Source organism: Lissotriton vulgaris, chromosome 5 (assembly GCF_964263255.1).
Source record: "Lissotriton vulgaris chromosome 5, aLisVul1.2, whole genome shotgun sequence".
Taxonomy (NCBI): domain Eukaryota; kingdom Metazoa; phylum Chordata; class Amphibia; order Caudata; family Salamandridae; genus Lissotriton; species Lissotriton vulgaris.
In genome coordinates, this window is record NC_141693.1 from 1,187,465,317 (window position 1) to 1,187,482,500 (window position 17,184).

General features: G+C 44.9%; 1 protein-coding gene across 1 annotated transcript in view; it reads left to right on the forward strand.

Annotated features, from left to right (window-relative positions):
- LOC147712245 (scavenger receptor cysteine-rich domain-containing protein DMBT1-like) overlaps positions 1-17,184 on the forward strand; it is a 283,837-nt gene that overhangs the window by 40,891 nt on the left and 225,762 nt on the right. Inside the window, exons 2-5 of the mRNA XM_086922978.1 lie at positions 13-54; positions 763-804; positions 5,983-6,024; positions 10,269-10,310. Coding sequence (XP_086779104.1) covers positions 13-54; positions 763-804; positions 5,983-6,024; positions 10,269-10,310 — 168 coding nt within the window. The remainder of the gene's footprint in view (positions 1-12; positions 55-762; positions 805-5,982; positions 6,025-10,268; positions 10,311-17,184) is intronic.

Here is a 17,184-nt window from a genome sequence, read left to right on the forward strand (position 1 = left end):
ATTATTCTACAGCTCAGAATGCTCCCAGGCCCTCCAGTATGGCAGTTAGTCAAGGTGAGTCAAGGACAACAGAAAATAGCACAGCGGAAAGCAGAAAATAGAAAGATAGCTCTCAAGGAGAATCGTATGTATGCTCATTTAAAAAAAATTATTCCATGAAAAAGAGTGTAATCACTGTAAGTTCAGGCAGTTTTAAAAGATATACACCATGCTGTGAGGCCAGAGAAGAATGCAATAACTAAGACTGCCAACTTTGGGAAGAACACACTCCTACATTGCTAATTGTGCAGTCCTAAACTGCAAAGCCACTCGTAATAATGTGAGCTCTGTACAATTTGTAAATATCTAAAGCTGTCCGAGGGGAGTAACACACATCCCTGCCACCTCTGTTGTGCACTGATGAATTAAGGCATTTTGGCACATTATTAATCAGTCCTTCAAAAAAGCATTGGAAAATACTGCCCACCTTCAGTTTTCCTCTGCTGTTAATACTTCGAGCACATCAAAGTGATGAGCAAGCCAGAGCTACACATTCATTAATCCCGAGAAATGTTTGGAGAAGGTGGGAGGAGGTGAGTGGCATACTTGTACATGAGGATTTATGCCATGAGTGGTGTGAATTTCAGGGGCTCCTCAACATATTAAGCATGGGGCTCTCATTATTGTTTGTTCTCTCAATGTGTGTTAGTTACTCATGCATGCACTGTGCACGTAAGCAGTGGCCGTGATCTTGTGTAAACCTTTCATAATATTTCTCCATAGATGCTAAAACATCGGAAGTAGCCATTGACAAAATCGATGCAGGTGAGTCAAAGGATACTGATCCACTGTATTTTTTATTTATGATGGTCTTTACTGAGAAACGTAGCATAGGTTTGTAGGATTCTGAAGGAGTCCTTTTCATAAACAGTTTGCTCAGGCTACGCTGAGTCATATGTTATGCTCATGTGTCTACCAGATTCACTTTCAACATGAAATGCTTTATTGGTTTACAGTTGACATGTACATTATATCCTAGTATTCACGGCTCACTAAATATCCTCTTACAGGCCTCCTGAAAAATGAACCCGACTTTACATTCCCAGACCGCAAATGAGATTTATACTAAGTAGGAAGTTGTAATCACTCAATTTGTGTCCCCCCATTTACTCTAATTACGTGCACATTCTGACATAACAACACACAATTTTAAAGAAATAACATTTCGACTTCCATGGAATATTTTTTTTAAAGGAGAGTAATTTCAACGAAACATCTCCTACATCCACGCTAGCAGTTCATGCACTAAGACACCATGGGCATTTGTAGGTAGCTAAATACCGGTCGATAACGGCCTAAATTCGGTAAATCAGCCGTTACCAACTGGTATTTTGGCCTTTGAGATGTAGGAGGCCAAAAATAAGGATTCGGTAAATACCGATTCATATTTACCGAACCAGAAATACCGAACCGGTAATTACCGAATTCGTATTTACAGAATCGGTAAATAAGAAACGGTAAAGATGAGATCTGAGATGTAGGGAACGTCTAAAATACCGAATTGCCTGAAATTCAGTATTTAAGAGTCGGTAATTACCATGGATTGAAAGCATGTGGTAACCAGGTGCAGGCCATAAAATAGGCCCCAAAATGCAACAGTGTGACCAGAATGGCAGCATTCTATGTGATAGCAAGGCGGCTACGGCTACAGGCAGCAGGAGAGAGGATCTGGAGACGGGAGGAGCAAGTCTACAAACAGCGGATCACACTCTTTCAACTTACTGAGGCAGAGATCCATGAAAGGTACAGGCTACACCCCCATACCACGCTGGACTTGATAAGGGACCTGCACCCACTCCTGGAGCACCCAACACCAAGGGCGCACGCCATACCACCACATGTGCAGGTGCTCCGTAGCCTACACCTGCTTGCATCTGGCAGTTACCAGGGGGTGATAGCTGCAGTAGGTGGGGTGTCCCAGAGCTGCCTGTCCCGTTTCTTCAGAAAGTTCCTGGAGGCCATGATGCAGAGAATGCATCATTACATCAGCTTCCCTGACACTCATGCGGAACTGTTAAAGACCAAGACAGACTTCTACCAAATGGCAAACTTCCCACATGTGATCGGCTGCATTATTGGCACACACATCCCAATCTGCCCACCTGCAGCCACAGAATACATGTACAGGAACAGAAAGTTCACCCATTAAATAGATGTGCAGGTAATCTGTGATGCCAACAACATAATCACAGACATCGTGGCCAAATTCCCAGGAAGCACCCACGACTCCTACATCTGGGATCTACACACGCCTGACAGCGGGGGAATTCGGAGAAGGATACCTGCTAGGTAAAACATTGTGACACACCCTGATAGATATTGCAGATGTTTGTTTTGTTGCACATGTGATTAATGGCTCTCGCATTTCCCTATAGGCGATAGCGCATATGCCATCCGCTCTTTCATCCTGACACCCTACCTGAACCCATCAAACCAGAGTGAGAGATGATACAACATGGCACACAAATCTACTCGCAACGTTGTGGAGCGCACCTTTGGGCTGTTAAAGAGCAGGTTCCACTGCTTCCACAAAAGTGGAGGTGCTCGTCAGTACTCACCCCTCATCTGCTTTAAGATCATCGCAACTTGTGCAATGTTGCACAACCTTGCTACAAAGAAAGGAACAGAAGTGGAATTAAGTGATTATGAGGACCACAATGATGAATGTGCACAGCCTGAGCCCAACACAGCAGGAGTGGCGCCAGCAACAGATGGGAGACAGAGATGGGCAGAGATCACAGGCAACTACTTCTAAGTAAATAAGGAGACACAGCCATGTGCAGTATGTACACAACGTAGTTTAATTTTTTGGCACTACACCAGTACACATAGGCACAAATATGCACAGCCAATTTTATGGCAATCCATTCTGGAAGTCCTGGGTTACTTCACCCATTCCAGGTCAGGGAGGTTGGGCAGTGTCAGTTTTTGCGGCCACGCCTACCGGTGCCGATTGACATTGGCTGGCTGTCCTCACTGGGTGCGTGGGCAGTGGCAGCCCCATTGAGCCTGCTGCTCCTCCGTGTGTCAGGTATAGGGGGGGTTGTCATGCTGCTCCTACTGGTGCGATCCTCGCTCCTACCCACATCCAGAGCAACAGTATGTGCTGACTGCACAGTCAGCAGCACCTCAACAGCACTTGTCACCCTCACAAGGCCCCTGGAGACTTCACTGCTGCTGTGTGCCAGTCCCTCCTGCATGTTTACACATCGCCAGCAAAGCAGGGAAGTGGCAGTGGCCAGGCGGTTGACTGCCCTTGTATGTCGTTCTGCTCGCTGCCTCTCCTTCCGCCTTGCTGCCCTGTCCTGGTCAAGCTTGCTGCACAAGAGCAGTACAGACTGGGACATGTCCCGTATGCCCGCAGCCATCTCTCTCATGCCCTCAGCCATCTCTCTACTCCCCTCCGCCATTGAGCTGATGCCCTTTCAATGTTTGTCATGTTCTCATTCAGGTGCCTCATCTGGTGTTGCACCGACTGGATGGCCTTCCCCTGCATGCGCTGTACTTTCACCATGCTACTCTCCAAGCCACAGGAGACACTGGGACCCTCACCATGTGGCAATTCACTGCTGTCTCTGGCACCGCGGCGTCAGACACCTGTGCGGGCCCCCTCAGCGCTGGACTGCTGATTGACAGTACTGTCCTCACCGGTCACGGTTGATGTTTCACCCCCACCGCGTCTCCTGCTGATGACTCCATTTCTATTAGTGTGGCAACTACATGTCTCTTGCTTTTTTGGACTGCAGGTATTGTGACAGCCGGTGACCCAAGCAGTTCAGGTGAGGACAGGAGTAGAGGGGAGCCAAAACGCTCTGGGGGGGCCTGCAGCTGCGGTGACGCTGGAAGGTCTTGGGAGGCTGGCTGTGCTGGGGGTGCAGCAGTTTCCTGGGTGGTATTCCCTGCACTTGTACTCGCCTCCTGTGTGTCTTACCTTTGTGGTGCACTGCCTTCCTTCTCCTTGGTACGCCTGCAAGATGTCTCGTCTGTGGACAGAAATTCATACATTAGCTCTGTGGTCCTGCAGCCTTGCTTATACAATTAAATTCTGATCTCAGAAACACTGTTGCCATTGCCTCAGCTTGCTTATCACTGATGTGTGTTGCATGCCTTGTTTTTTGGTGTGCTGTCTGACAAGATAGATGTTTCTTTGACTACATCTCCCATAATGCATTGCTGGTGTATGTTGCTAACTGTACTGTGGGGTTAACACTACCACATAGGGGAAGGGGATGGGGTGGGGGTGATTGCTGTGCATGCTTCTTACCTTCTTACCTTTTCTGGTGGCAGCTCGGGCTGAGCTGTTTCAATCTCCCAGTCCACAGACGCTGTCTGGTTCGATGATGGACTCCACCAGCTCCTCCAGCTCAGTCAGGGCAGGTTCCCTGTTCTTCCCTCCTCCAGTCAGGTTGGCCTGTTTGTGGAGCACAGCCATCTTGCGCTTTGTCAAGCTCCGGAGGTCGTACCACATCTTCTTCAGGTCGTCAATCTCCCATGTGGTTACTCCAATGGCATTAACTTTTGACAGTATTGCCAGCCAAATCTTCCTTTTGGCAGATTCTGCCACCAGCAGGGACTGCTTCCCAAACAATTTATTGTGCTCCTTTACAACCTCCTCCACCAGGAACTGCAGCTCCATGGTGCTGAGTTTGTTCTTCCTCTTCCTCTCTGCACTTCACTCTCTGTGTCTTTGCTTGCCATTTTTTCACTTTCCCAGGAGTAAAGTTTTTCAGTGGCTCACAAGCTCTGCTCTGCTCTCACAACCTCTCCAGCAGTTTCAGATTGCTTGCACCTGCCCGGGTGTGGCCACTTCCTGGTTGGGAGGAGGGGTGGTTGCACCTGATTGGCTGAATCCTGGGTTTTTTCTGATTTGAAATAGCCGATTCGGTATTTACCGATTCGGAATTTACCGATTCGGTATTTACTGATCGGTGTTGGGGGTTCAGTATTTATTTACCAAATTGTACCGATTCGGTAAATTTTACCGAATTATCACCTACATCCCAAATACCGATTTTTTTATACCGATTCGTTAAAATTCGTTAAAATTCGGTATTTAAGAAACAGTATTTGGGATTTACCTACACTTATCCATCACAATATTTTTCTCTTGGGGAGCTGTGGGCGTACAACCTCCTGGACACTAGATCTATTCATGTGTTGATAGTACTTTATGTGAACTCAAACATGGATGGTGCTCTAAATATGTGTTTGTTTATTCGACAGTTCAGAATTCTCTCGAACTAACCAATACAGGAATTGGTCAAAGTGAGTCACGAACAACTAAATTTATCACAGCTCCTAACAAAAACTCAAGGAACAACTCTTACAAGTCTGTATTTGGACTAATTAAACAGTTAAAGAATGAATGGACGTTAAATTACTGTAAACCCTGCCGGTCTTGAACAGTAATACATCCTACCATGTGGTCAGAGCAGTATGAATTTGCTAACTCTTCCAACTTAGGGTTAACAGAGTAAGCCTTAAAAAAAATTTAAAAATCGAAATAATGTGAGCTCTGTACAGTCGGGACACATCTACAGCTGCCCCAGGCGTGCAACATATATCTCAGACACGTCAGATGTTTACTGCTGAGTGATCCACAGCCCCTCATTCACCGGTCCTTCCAAAAGGAATCTGAAGACAGTGTGATCCTTTAAAGCCCCTCTACTGTTAATATGCTGAGCCTTTAATAGAAGCGGCAAACTAGACCTGCACATTCAGTAAACTTGGGACATTTTGAGGGGAAGGTGGGAGTATTTCAGAGGCATGTTTGTAACTGATGGGTGGTGCCATGTGAGGGCTCATATCAGGGTTCCCTTAACATAATTCGCAGAGGGTACTCATGGTTTTGTGTTACGCCATTGAGTGCAAGTGGCTTGTGTTTGCAATGTGAATGTGAGCAGGAACATTGATTTGGTCTTTTTTTGCTATTGTTTTTTATAGCCCTAAAGGCCTCTGATGTCTCCAAAGACAAAGTCGAATCAGGTGAGGCAAAAGAGTCTCAAGTTATGTTCATGTGTATATTAGGTTCACTTTTGTTCTTAGTTGCTTACCCGATGTACAAGCAAACTATATTTTAGGATCCTCAGCTGAGCATTTACACCGTGCAAGAACGTTGACATAGATGAGCCAGACTCTATAATTCGTGTAAAAATTAAATATACTTAAGTAAGACTTTGTAATTTGCCAATAAATGGCCACCGATGTTTTCTAGTTAAATGCACATTCAAATATTAGAACACACCTGTAATAAGAAATTACACCTCTATTTTCATACAGTAATAAACTTCAAGGGAATAGTTACACCATGATGTCTCCTACTTCGTATTTCTGGTGAGACTCGATGTAGCAGTAAATCCATTTACTATATCACTTAAGGAAAAACAGATCCCTATTACACTTACTTGCGCAGCAACTCTCACATTAGAGAATGCAGGCGGTACTGCAGGGTACCAGTCTGACGCTTGTCCCCACGTGGCCCATTGACTCATTTACTCCTGCATTTCCTACAGACAGCAGGTGGCACTAAGGCTAAACCAGGGCAGCAATCAGCAAGGCAGTTCCGAATCTCATCAAGGATCCCTTTCTCTTGTGACATGCTTAGCCCTCACACTTAAGAGATCTTCCTCTGGACATCCAAGTGCTACATGGCAATAAGCAAATCTATAGGTGGGTCTTTAGTTAAAAAGGGAGGCAGTGCCATTGGTCTAATTCTGTCTGCTGCTTTCGAGGCACCCATGGATAGCGAGCCCCTATTTTTGAAAATGTCCCTCAAAAGCTGAAAAAACTAAGGGGCATATTATCAAGCCTGTGCGCTAAAATTATCGCCGCTTTATCGGCCGTTTTCGGCCGATTAAGCGGCGATAATTTTAGCGCACAGGCTTGATAATATGCCCCTAAGCTCTTTATGTATCCTTGGCCCAGTGAGTATTAAGAATCTAGCTCGTATTTACAACTGCATTCTGGAACTGTTTGTAGTTCATTTACAATTGGAAAATCAAAGCTAAAATCCCTGAATATATAGAAAAGTCCAGTATTATATGTGCCAATCATGTCCTACGTTATATAATTTAAGGACTACGCGTCGGCGGTTTGCCTATGTGGGTTCAGGCTCCACCTCCTTTATGTCCTTCTCTAAAATAGCTTTTACTGAAAAAAAAAAGTTTAAATCCACTGTTCTGAAATAAAAGATTTTCTTTAAGGGCAGTACTTATAATAACTCACCCTGAGTAGAAAACTCCTCAAGCAGTCCTCTGCTGCACATGCACAGCTAACTCAGTGAGGCTTGCATCAATTACCATTTGCTGGGCTGATGAGTTCAAAGCCCTTAGGCCTGTGAGGTCATCAGCTCAGCTTAAAAATGTCCTCCTGCACTAAGGTCTACCCCCTGACAACATGGGTTGAAAGTTTATCCCTGGGCATTTATGGCTGAAGCCCTGCAGCTCTAGGGGCTTCTTCATGGCCATCAGGGACTGGAGCCAAGACACCCACCTTTTCACTTCTCATCAGAGAGTGAAGTGGGAGCAAGCCACACTGGGCCCCACCCCACAATGTGATGAGTTGTGAGAGGGTGGGGTAAGAGGCTGAATGCAGCAAGCTGAACCCTGGAATCTATTCCCTGTCCCTAGTTAGTTTCTCCAGATGAGTGTGAGTATGTGGCTGGTTATCTGCACCATCTGTCTGAATTCAGAGCAACTTCCCCAGCACCGCTCAGCCTTTCCAAGCCAGTTTCATCATTATCTTTCAGTTGTCAGTGCTGACAGGCATTGTGTGGCACAGTTCTATAGAAAACTCCTGGTATGCACTTTTAGTTTGGGGTGCCTACACGTGTGTGAGACCAAAGTGACTTCGCACCAGCCACACGGTCTCTTTCCCTCTCTCTGACTTCATGGTGCTGTACGCTAGAATTTATATACACTCAGGAGACCATTCTGCCAGTGAAGTGGGTGTCAATAATTAAAATAGATGCACTAGTGTAGTGGCACCCCAGGGAGCGCCCAGCCTTCTGTTTCCATTAACCATCTGAGGAGGTGCATTAGAAGAGCCAGGGGTGCCGCGCGGAATCTGAACACCAACCACAAGAGAAGGGTTGCAATTGTACGACTGACTGCCGAACGCCGGGTGAACCATTTGAACACTGTCTCTTTGTTCTTGGCTGAAAGTCAACATACGCAGGCCCGGTGAGCTTTTATTTTGCTGTGTAAAAGAGTTTAGGCATTGCCCTGGCTGAAATGTTCAATGGCTGTGTGTGTATGTGTGTGTGTGTGTGTGTTTTCTAATGACATGATTTGTAAGCCTTTCACCTCATCCCTTTGCAGAGCCGTAAAGAGACACTAGGTTAAATAAGTCACACATGAAGTGCAGAATGATGTTCCTTTGAGGATAATTTTTAAGGTCAAGTTATAATACACGTGTTTATCCTGTTTATCTGTCAAGAGTGATGTGCTGGTAGACTCATTAACCATATCATAAAATGTTCCCAGCACCAACGTTTTCTGACTTCTTCTCTTTTGTTTGTTCAAACTGTTTATTTTAATCTAAACCCTTGGTACCAGTCCAGTCCTGTCTAGACACCAAATACCATGCCTCCCTCTAAGGTCTAGGCTCTTTTTCCCCAAATGCTACAGTCTGCATGCATTTTTAGATTATACTTACTCATTTTTGGTCACTGATGCAAAATGTATGGTTTAATGTTATGCCCCACCATTTTCAAATTCTACCAGCCACCACAGGGTCTATGGAACTGATTTAGAGAATGGACGACGAGTTACTCTATGACAACTGTTATGGATATCCCATCCGCTGTATTGCAAGTTCCATTGGGTATAAACTCTAAATCTAAATCAGGCTCTGTGTTAAAAACGCACACATATTACATGACATGATTTGCTCCCATCTCTCATATAAGAGCACTGCACGTTCTAATAAATCAGACTGTGGCCTCATTCCTGAGAATGGTCACTGAACTCCATAGTGAATTACAATATATTTATTGGTTTACATTACCCAACCTTGAATGCATAAACCTAGTGCCTTGTTACAAACCCATGCGATGCATGACAAGCTTGTGATAAAAACAACAAATATCACTAACCACCAGCAATAATTTATTGCAATCGAGACGTGATTTCACATCAGCTTTCAGTGCAGCACTGGCATCCAGCTACTCAATACTTATTCTCACAAACTGAAACTGTAAACACACACTTTTGCCATCATCTGAGCTCTGTGTTTAATTTAATTTTGTTTAACACCTGCAAATGCGATTTAAATAAAAAATCAATTGTTCAAAGAAATCGCAGAGAGCCCATTGGCCTCATCGTAGGATAGAAATGTGGCCCTACCCAAACAATGCCGAATACTTTCAAGGATGAATCACATGACCATCATTTTCACACTAGCAGACCATGCACCATCATTAAGCAGTGTTGTTACTAAGAAAGACAGCAGCTCACTTGTCCCTCACAATATTTTTGTTTTGGAGAGTTGTGAGTGTGGAACCACCTAGACACTAGGGGGCAGATTTACAATAACTGGCGCATCTCCAGGGATGCGCCAGTTAGTGTGCACCACAGCTCCGCCACCCATGGTGCGCCGCATTTACAATGCGGTGCACCATGGGGCAAAAACGGCACAGATGCGTGACGCATCTGTGCCGTAAAGGCGGCTCATTGCTGGAGTTGCGTCGCAAGCGCGACGCAGCTCCAGCAAGGCTCGGGGGTGCCCTATCTGTCCAATGCTGCATCAAGCCTTACGCCTGCTTCAAGCAGGCGCAGGGTTTTGACGCAGCATTGGCCTAAAAGTGACTGAGTGAAATCTTGTAGATTTCACTCAACCACATTTTTGCGAGGCGCACCTGCCCTGGAACGCCCACCCTGCGCTGGAGCGCCCACATGTTGCGCAGGGCTTTACAACGTGAGGCATCTGCCTAGATGCGTCACGTTGTAAATGGGTCACAGGGATGCGCAACGTTTACGCCACTGTTGCGTGACGCAACAGCGGCCTAAACGTGGCGCAAGTCTGACATAAATCTGCCCCTAGATAGCATGCTTGTGGTTTAGTAGCTATTCCATTGGTGGGTCGAATCTCCGGGTCTTCTCAGAATATTTAGCATGGGCCTCTCATCCTTTTGTTTTCCATTACTGTGTACCAGTAGCTCACGTTTGCGCTGTGTAGGCATGAGCAGCACTGATTTTGTCTCATTATTTTTTTCTGATATTTCACTGTAGTTTCAAAGGCTTCTGATGACTCCAAAGACAAAGTCGAATCAGGTGAGGCAAAATAAATTCTTCAACAGGAATTTTCTTACATTTGCGAAGGATAGTCTTCACTGCTGCATTTGGGCCTCTTCGACTGTGAAGGGGATTTATCAATGAACAGTTTGCTCAGGGTACAATGAGTCTCAAGTTATGTTCATGTGTATATTAAGTTCAGGTTTGTACTTAGTTGCTTACCCGATGTACAAGCAAACAACATTTTAGTATCCTCAGCTGAGCATTTATACCGTGCAAGAACTTTTACATAGATTAACCAGGCTCTATAATTATGCGTAAAAGTGAAATTTACTGATCCTTGATGAGATTCGGAACTGCCTTGCTGATTGCTGCCCTGGTCCTGCTGTCTGTAGGAAATGCATGATTTAAGGAGTCAATGGGACAATCCCCTGAATAGGCCTACACCCTACCTCTGATCCTCCATCATGGAATCACAGATGTGAAAATGAAAATTATGTCTGTATAAAGTATATTGTACTGAGGCTTTAGGGGTAGGCCAGAAAATCTTGAAGGGAGATCATTTTGTACTAATTGCTGGATCCCTTGTGTATTATTGGATTTAAATTATCCTCATATGAATTCCAGTTCCTTCCTTTTTTCAATCTTTTCACTTGAGCACAACCTTCTCACACCCCCTTTTTTTCTTTCTCTTGATTATAACCGTCTAGTACGTGAAAAATGTAGTATCATGCACTACAATTTATTATATGTGCTTTGAATTATTACGGTGATTAAAATGAACTGTATATAATTTATTACGTTGAAGTGGCCTATAGCTTTTACTTCTTCATGAGTGCCTTTTTCAAATGTATTAAATGACAAATAGTAACATGTTTTTAAAAAAGAGTTGTCTAGGAACACTGTTGTTCTTTACCAACCCCAAACAGCAAAAGCACAGGGGCAGTAATCTTCCTTCAGCTTCTCCGGTTCTTCTCCTTGGCAAAGGGATTGTCTTGATTCCCAGAAGTGATCTGAAGTTCTGGAGTCTGGGCCATAATATTTATATTGTAAAATCCTTTGTTCTCTGAAGGCAGAGAGTGTCTATGCCCAGCCAAAACCAGTTCGGTCCTCCCTGGTGCAGCTTACTGGCAGGAGGTGGGCACAGCATTGTTGAAAGCAGACCTGGCTCAGGTAGCTGAAAGGAAATCTCCTCCCCCTACTCTCTATTCTATGAAGGCTCAGGAAAGTGAAAGGAAATCTCCTTCCACTACTCTCTATTCAATGCAGGTCCTATTCAGCCCAGTCCTGGCCCATCAGACTGCTGGAGGCAAGGCCCTCACCAGCCCCCTGTCACTCACACACCAGACATGGAATAAACAAACCTAGCAGATGCATGCTGGATGATTAGGCAAGAAAATATCTACTTTCTAAAAGTGGTATTTTCAAACACAGAATGTAAAAATCACCCACACTAAAAGATGTATTTTAACGCCCTGAGTTCAGGCATACTAAACTTTATTGTCCTATCTTGCTCCTAGGGTCAGTTAGGATTATAAGATGTTATAAACAAACTGCCTATTCTGGCCTATGGGAACAGATAGCCTTGCAATAATAAAAAACAAAATTGGCTGTAATTCACTATCAGGACATGCCACACACACCAAGGCATGCACCCTGCCCTTGGGCCTACCTTAGGAGTGACTGGCATGTTGAAAAGGGAAGGTTTAGGGACTGGCAAGTGTGTGCACTTGCCAAGTCAACATGGCAGTCCCAGACTACACACATGCTCTGCATTTTACAAGCTGCTTCTGTGGGTGGCACAACCAGAGTTGGAAGCCCACCAGCAGCATTTGATTTACTGACCCTGGGCACTCATGGTGCACTGTACTAGGGTCTGACAAGTAAATCAAATAAGCCAATCATAGAATCACCAATCCATTACAACAATTTACAATAGGTAGCACTTGCACTTTGGCACTGAACAGCAGTGGCAAAGTGCCTAAATCATATAGACCAGCAAAAACATAGCAAAAAATGGAAGGGAGACCCACACCAATGGTGCCAGGTCTTAAAATTGGGCAGTGGCATTACTAGCTCTCTTGTACCTCACAATATTTTTGTTTTGGAGAGTTGTGGGTGTGGAACCTCCTGGACACTAGATCTCCTATTCATGTATTGATAGTACCTTATGTGAGATCAAACACTGATGAAGGTGATCTAAACATTTGTGTATTCTAAAGTTCTGCGTTTTCCCAAATTATCCAATACTATAACTAGTCAACATGAGTCAAGAACAACAGAATATACTACAAGCTCTAAACAGAGAATATATGAATATTTTCGTGGGCATTTATATTCAAACTAATTAAACAAACATTAATGGGATTTTAATTACTGTAAACCCTGGTAGTCTTTCACAATATACAACCTACCATGAGGTCAGAGCAGTATGCAATTGATAACACTATTCACGAAGGCCTCATTGTGTGAGCCCTAAACATTACAAACACTCATATGAATGTGATCTCTGTACAGTCTGAACAAATCTAGAATTGTCCAATGGCTGTAACATACATCTCTGACTCCTCTGCTGGTACTGATGAATGAATCTTCCCCTCCCCTTCTTCCCCAACCCAGTCTTTACAACATGAATCGGAAAGCAGTGTCAGCTGGGAGGCTAGATGGCATCTGAGTAACGTCTCACTCGAGAAGCTCCTCAGGTCGAGTCATCAAAGAACTACTACGATGCTGCGCTAGAATGCGACTGCTATGTTACATGAAAATTGAGGTAACAGTGGCACACCGACATCACCTTCATCTGCGGGGAATCTCTGGGACAAGCAGCGCGAGGCAGCCCCCAGCATCCGAGCTAATCACTCAGGCATCAGCTACATCCCTCAGCCTGTGGCAGCCTGTTGCGGATCAGCTGTTTTCTCCAGCGCTCTCTATGCCCGAATCAGCCTGCAGTGCAGAAACACCCTGATCCAAGAGCTGCTGTTAGCATCGGTCCCTGCTAAATTAGGAAACCAGCGCCGCCAGCAAAACAAAATTTTTGTCGGATCTTTAACATTATCACAACAGTATACCTCATAGCTAGGTATGTCAGGATGCGTCGATTAAGCTGCGAAAACAAGGAGCGCTCAACTTACTACCGGCCATAACAGAAGCAGTTGTACAGCCCCCACGCGGAGGGAAATGCCTTTGGAACATCGTGCCTGTGGTAAAAAGACTGAAGGGCGCAGCGGCAAGGGGGGGAGTGTATAAAACAGAAACAATCTAGAAAGCTCCACAGAAAATCTCCTGGGATGTAGAAGACTGTCAATGGCTGATTACTGAACTTTTTGGCCAGCTGGGGTAGGTCTGCAAGCGAAGGTGGAACAGGTAAACAGAAGTGAGGAGCAGCCTGCGGCTGGTGCCACATCTAGCCTCGCACTGGAACTCACACCTAATCTTCTGACATACCCTGGCATAGAACACGCTCCGGATGCGGGAAATCCTCTCCACACAGACCCCATTCAAGATCCCAAGAATGACGATAAAATGGCTAAATTCAACCAAGCAGTAAATAAAAATAGGAGCCCTACGGGGGATACGGATGTCAGGAATAAAGCAGCAAACACCCCGTCACTAGGGGCTAGATCTCCTTACATGCATGAAAAGTTCTTTTCTCTAACTGATGAGTCAGAGATCTTGGATGCGAGCATATCAGCCTCTAGTGAAGGAGAAGAGGACAACTGGAACAGTAGCTTTGGGCTGGAATACCCTTTAAAGGCACAAGGACAAAGGAAACCCCTTACAAAAAACAGGAGGAGGAAAGACCTGCGTGCAGCATCCGACTGTGGCAGTATCGGGATCTGAAATGGGACTATTCGGCCTCACAGCTAACCACTCTAGCAGATAAAAAACCACAGATCTGACTGGAATATCACTATGGCAAGCAATGGAGAGGTCTCAGGGATTGGGAAACAGAACGATCTCTCCCTGTCATTGGTACTGAAATTGATCATAAGCTTCCAGGAGGAGGTGAAGACGGGCAATCAGAGAGCTTGTCTGGCTGCAAAAAAACAGCAGGGGGCAGTCAGGAAAGTAGGCAGAACATGCATGGCATGGAAATAGTGTATAGAATGGCCTCTGTAGAAGTCCAGACCGAAAATCTGGAAAAGGATGTTGTAGCCCCAATGACACAGTGATGCGCATGAAGGGATTGTTAAAGGCCTGAGTTGGACAATGGAAGATCAAGAAAATAGGCAACTCCGGAACATTCTTCACTTTTTGGGAATCCCATAAGGGGCCGAAGGAAATTACCCCAGGAAATACATGGTTTCCCTACTAAGGGGGGCCTTTCCAGAACTGAGCACTTGGGACTGGGATAAGGAAATTCAGCGAGCCCACAGGTTTTCGTAAATGCTCCCAAAGGGCCCTTTGAATACCCCTGATTGGCCAAGGGCTATGCTGGTATATTTTCGATGTTTTTGTTATGACAGACTCTCTTTGACTTAGCTCAGCCAACAGCTAAGAAGGAATATGAGGGAGTGATTTTTTTCTCCAGGCCAGATTTTGATCATGCCACCGTTGAGCAGAGGTGGAGACTTAGGCAACTTGTTTCCCCTTTTCAGCAGCTGGGAGCAGAAGTCTACGTGCAAAATCCAGCCCGATTAAAAATTGTCTTCAGGGGGATAACACACAACTTTATTTCAGAAATCCAGGCTCAATTATATCTAAAGGAGATTTCTGGTAGATCTGAGAATGTGGTTTAACAGGCACACAAAGCCCTACACGACCAAGGCCCGAGCTACCTCAACAGCCGGATCAACTTCTACGCACCCAAACGCCACCTCCGATCAGCCAACCACGCCCTCGCCGCCGTCCCCCGCATCCGAAGAGCGACTACAGGAGGAATGTCCTTCTCCTACCTGGCCGCCAAGACCTGGAACTCCCTCCCGACCGACCTGCGCCTGACCCAAGACCACCTCTCCTTCAGGAAGAAGCTGAAGACCTGGCTGTTCGAGCAGTAGCGGCACCCCCCCTCCCCCTCCCCCAGCGCCTTGAGACCCTACGGGTATGTAGCGCGCTCTACAAGTGTCACTGATTGATTGATTGATTGCCCACATAATCAAACATGGAGGCACTTGGGAATCTGGTTATGGTGGTTTCTCAATATGCAGAAGCTTAATATTGTGGCTCACTCAATAGGACCAGCTGAGCAAATAAGTGATTTAATGTTTTGGGGTGACCGGTGGGAAGATTGAAGGAGTGACAAGGATGTGGTTACTTGGATGAAATTATCCTGGCTCGGCAAGAGCCAGGTCACCTCAGATATAGGTTGTGGGAGGTGGGTGGAGGTGGGGCGGAAGGAGGGGGCTGGCAGAAGGTGGAGGTGTCCTATAAGAAGTGTATTTTCATTTATTTTTGATGGGTAAAATTTGTATAGCTACCGTTAACATCAGTGTCATGAATGACCCTAAGAAAAGACGCAACACTGTGGCAGGGGTACGACTCCTGAAGGCAGATATAGTATGTTTACAGGAGACTCACATAGAAGAGGCCCAACTGTACATTTGGGACTCACTAGGATACAGGTTGGTTGGGGGGACAACACAGAACACCCAGACACGAGGGGTGGCAATTTACCCGAACATTAGCCGACCAGTTAGGCTGATGGGTTATAACAGAATGTCTAAAAAGTACTGGAGAATCATTTACTATCTGCTCGATCTATGGTAGTATCCTGGATGATCTTGGAGTATTCGAGCAGGTAACTTGCAGTCTGGCCACTCCTTGTTGTTCTCTGTGGTGATTTTAACATAAACATACCTACCACTAAGAAACCGAGCTTGGAAACTAATTGGACATATAGTGGCAGGAAACCTAAAGTATTTCGGGCATTATGTAAAGATCATGGGCTGAGCGATGTCTGTAATTGGCAAAACTAATTGGATCCTGGCTTTACTTTTTTTTCCATTCCAAATTAAGTTCATGTACAACTCGATTTCATGCTAGTTTCCTATGCCCTGCTTCATGGGTGTACAATAGAGAAAGCCCCACATATACTTTCAGATCACAACCCTTTTAGTGATCGAGATCAAGGGAAACAATTCTACACCCAAGGATAAAATGTGGAGCTTTGAGCAAACCTTTCTAGCTAATGATGAATAGTGTGATCATGTAAGGACCATGATCCTGTGTTCCTGGAAGAAATTGTAGCCAGTGCTGAAATTGTTATTGTATGGGATGCATTGAAAGCTGGCATATGAGGGGATATTCTCTGAACCTTCATAAAATAGAAAAACAACAGCAAATATATGATATGCAAATCAGGCTGACTCAGGCATGATTTAACTAGGATCTAGTTCAAATGCTAAACAGCGGTGGGACATGGAGGAAGCACAGGCAAAGGTGGTAGTTGCTAAATATGCTATCCTGGAAATAATAGCTAAAACACTGCAGATAGACTTACTGTTTGGAGAGAGAAAGCATATGAATGCAGTGAACAGGTAAGGGATCACTTGGCGATAAGAGCTAGACAAATAACATTGCAAAACCTAATACAAGAGATTCGGGACCCAATCAGGGGGTTAGTTACAGATCCAGATAGTATTCGAAATGCATTTTTTCTGTACTATCAAAACCTATATCAAGATGACTTAAAAGGGTATCCTAGAAAAGTTAAAGGATATCTGGACTCAATCATGGGATCACAATTCCCCGTAGAAGATCAAAAACAGCTAGATCATCTCCCACAATAGATAGCGATACCACTATGCATAGTATTCCAGCTGAATTTTACAAAACATTCTCGCAGCAACTTAAAGAATGCATGACCCAGCTGTTTGTCCATGTATTTAAGGGGTGGTAGACCTCTGAACTCCTGGTCTTCTGCAAAATTAGTGATCTTTCTTAAAAAAAGAAACCAACAAGTGATCTAGCTCGC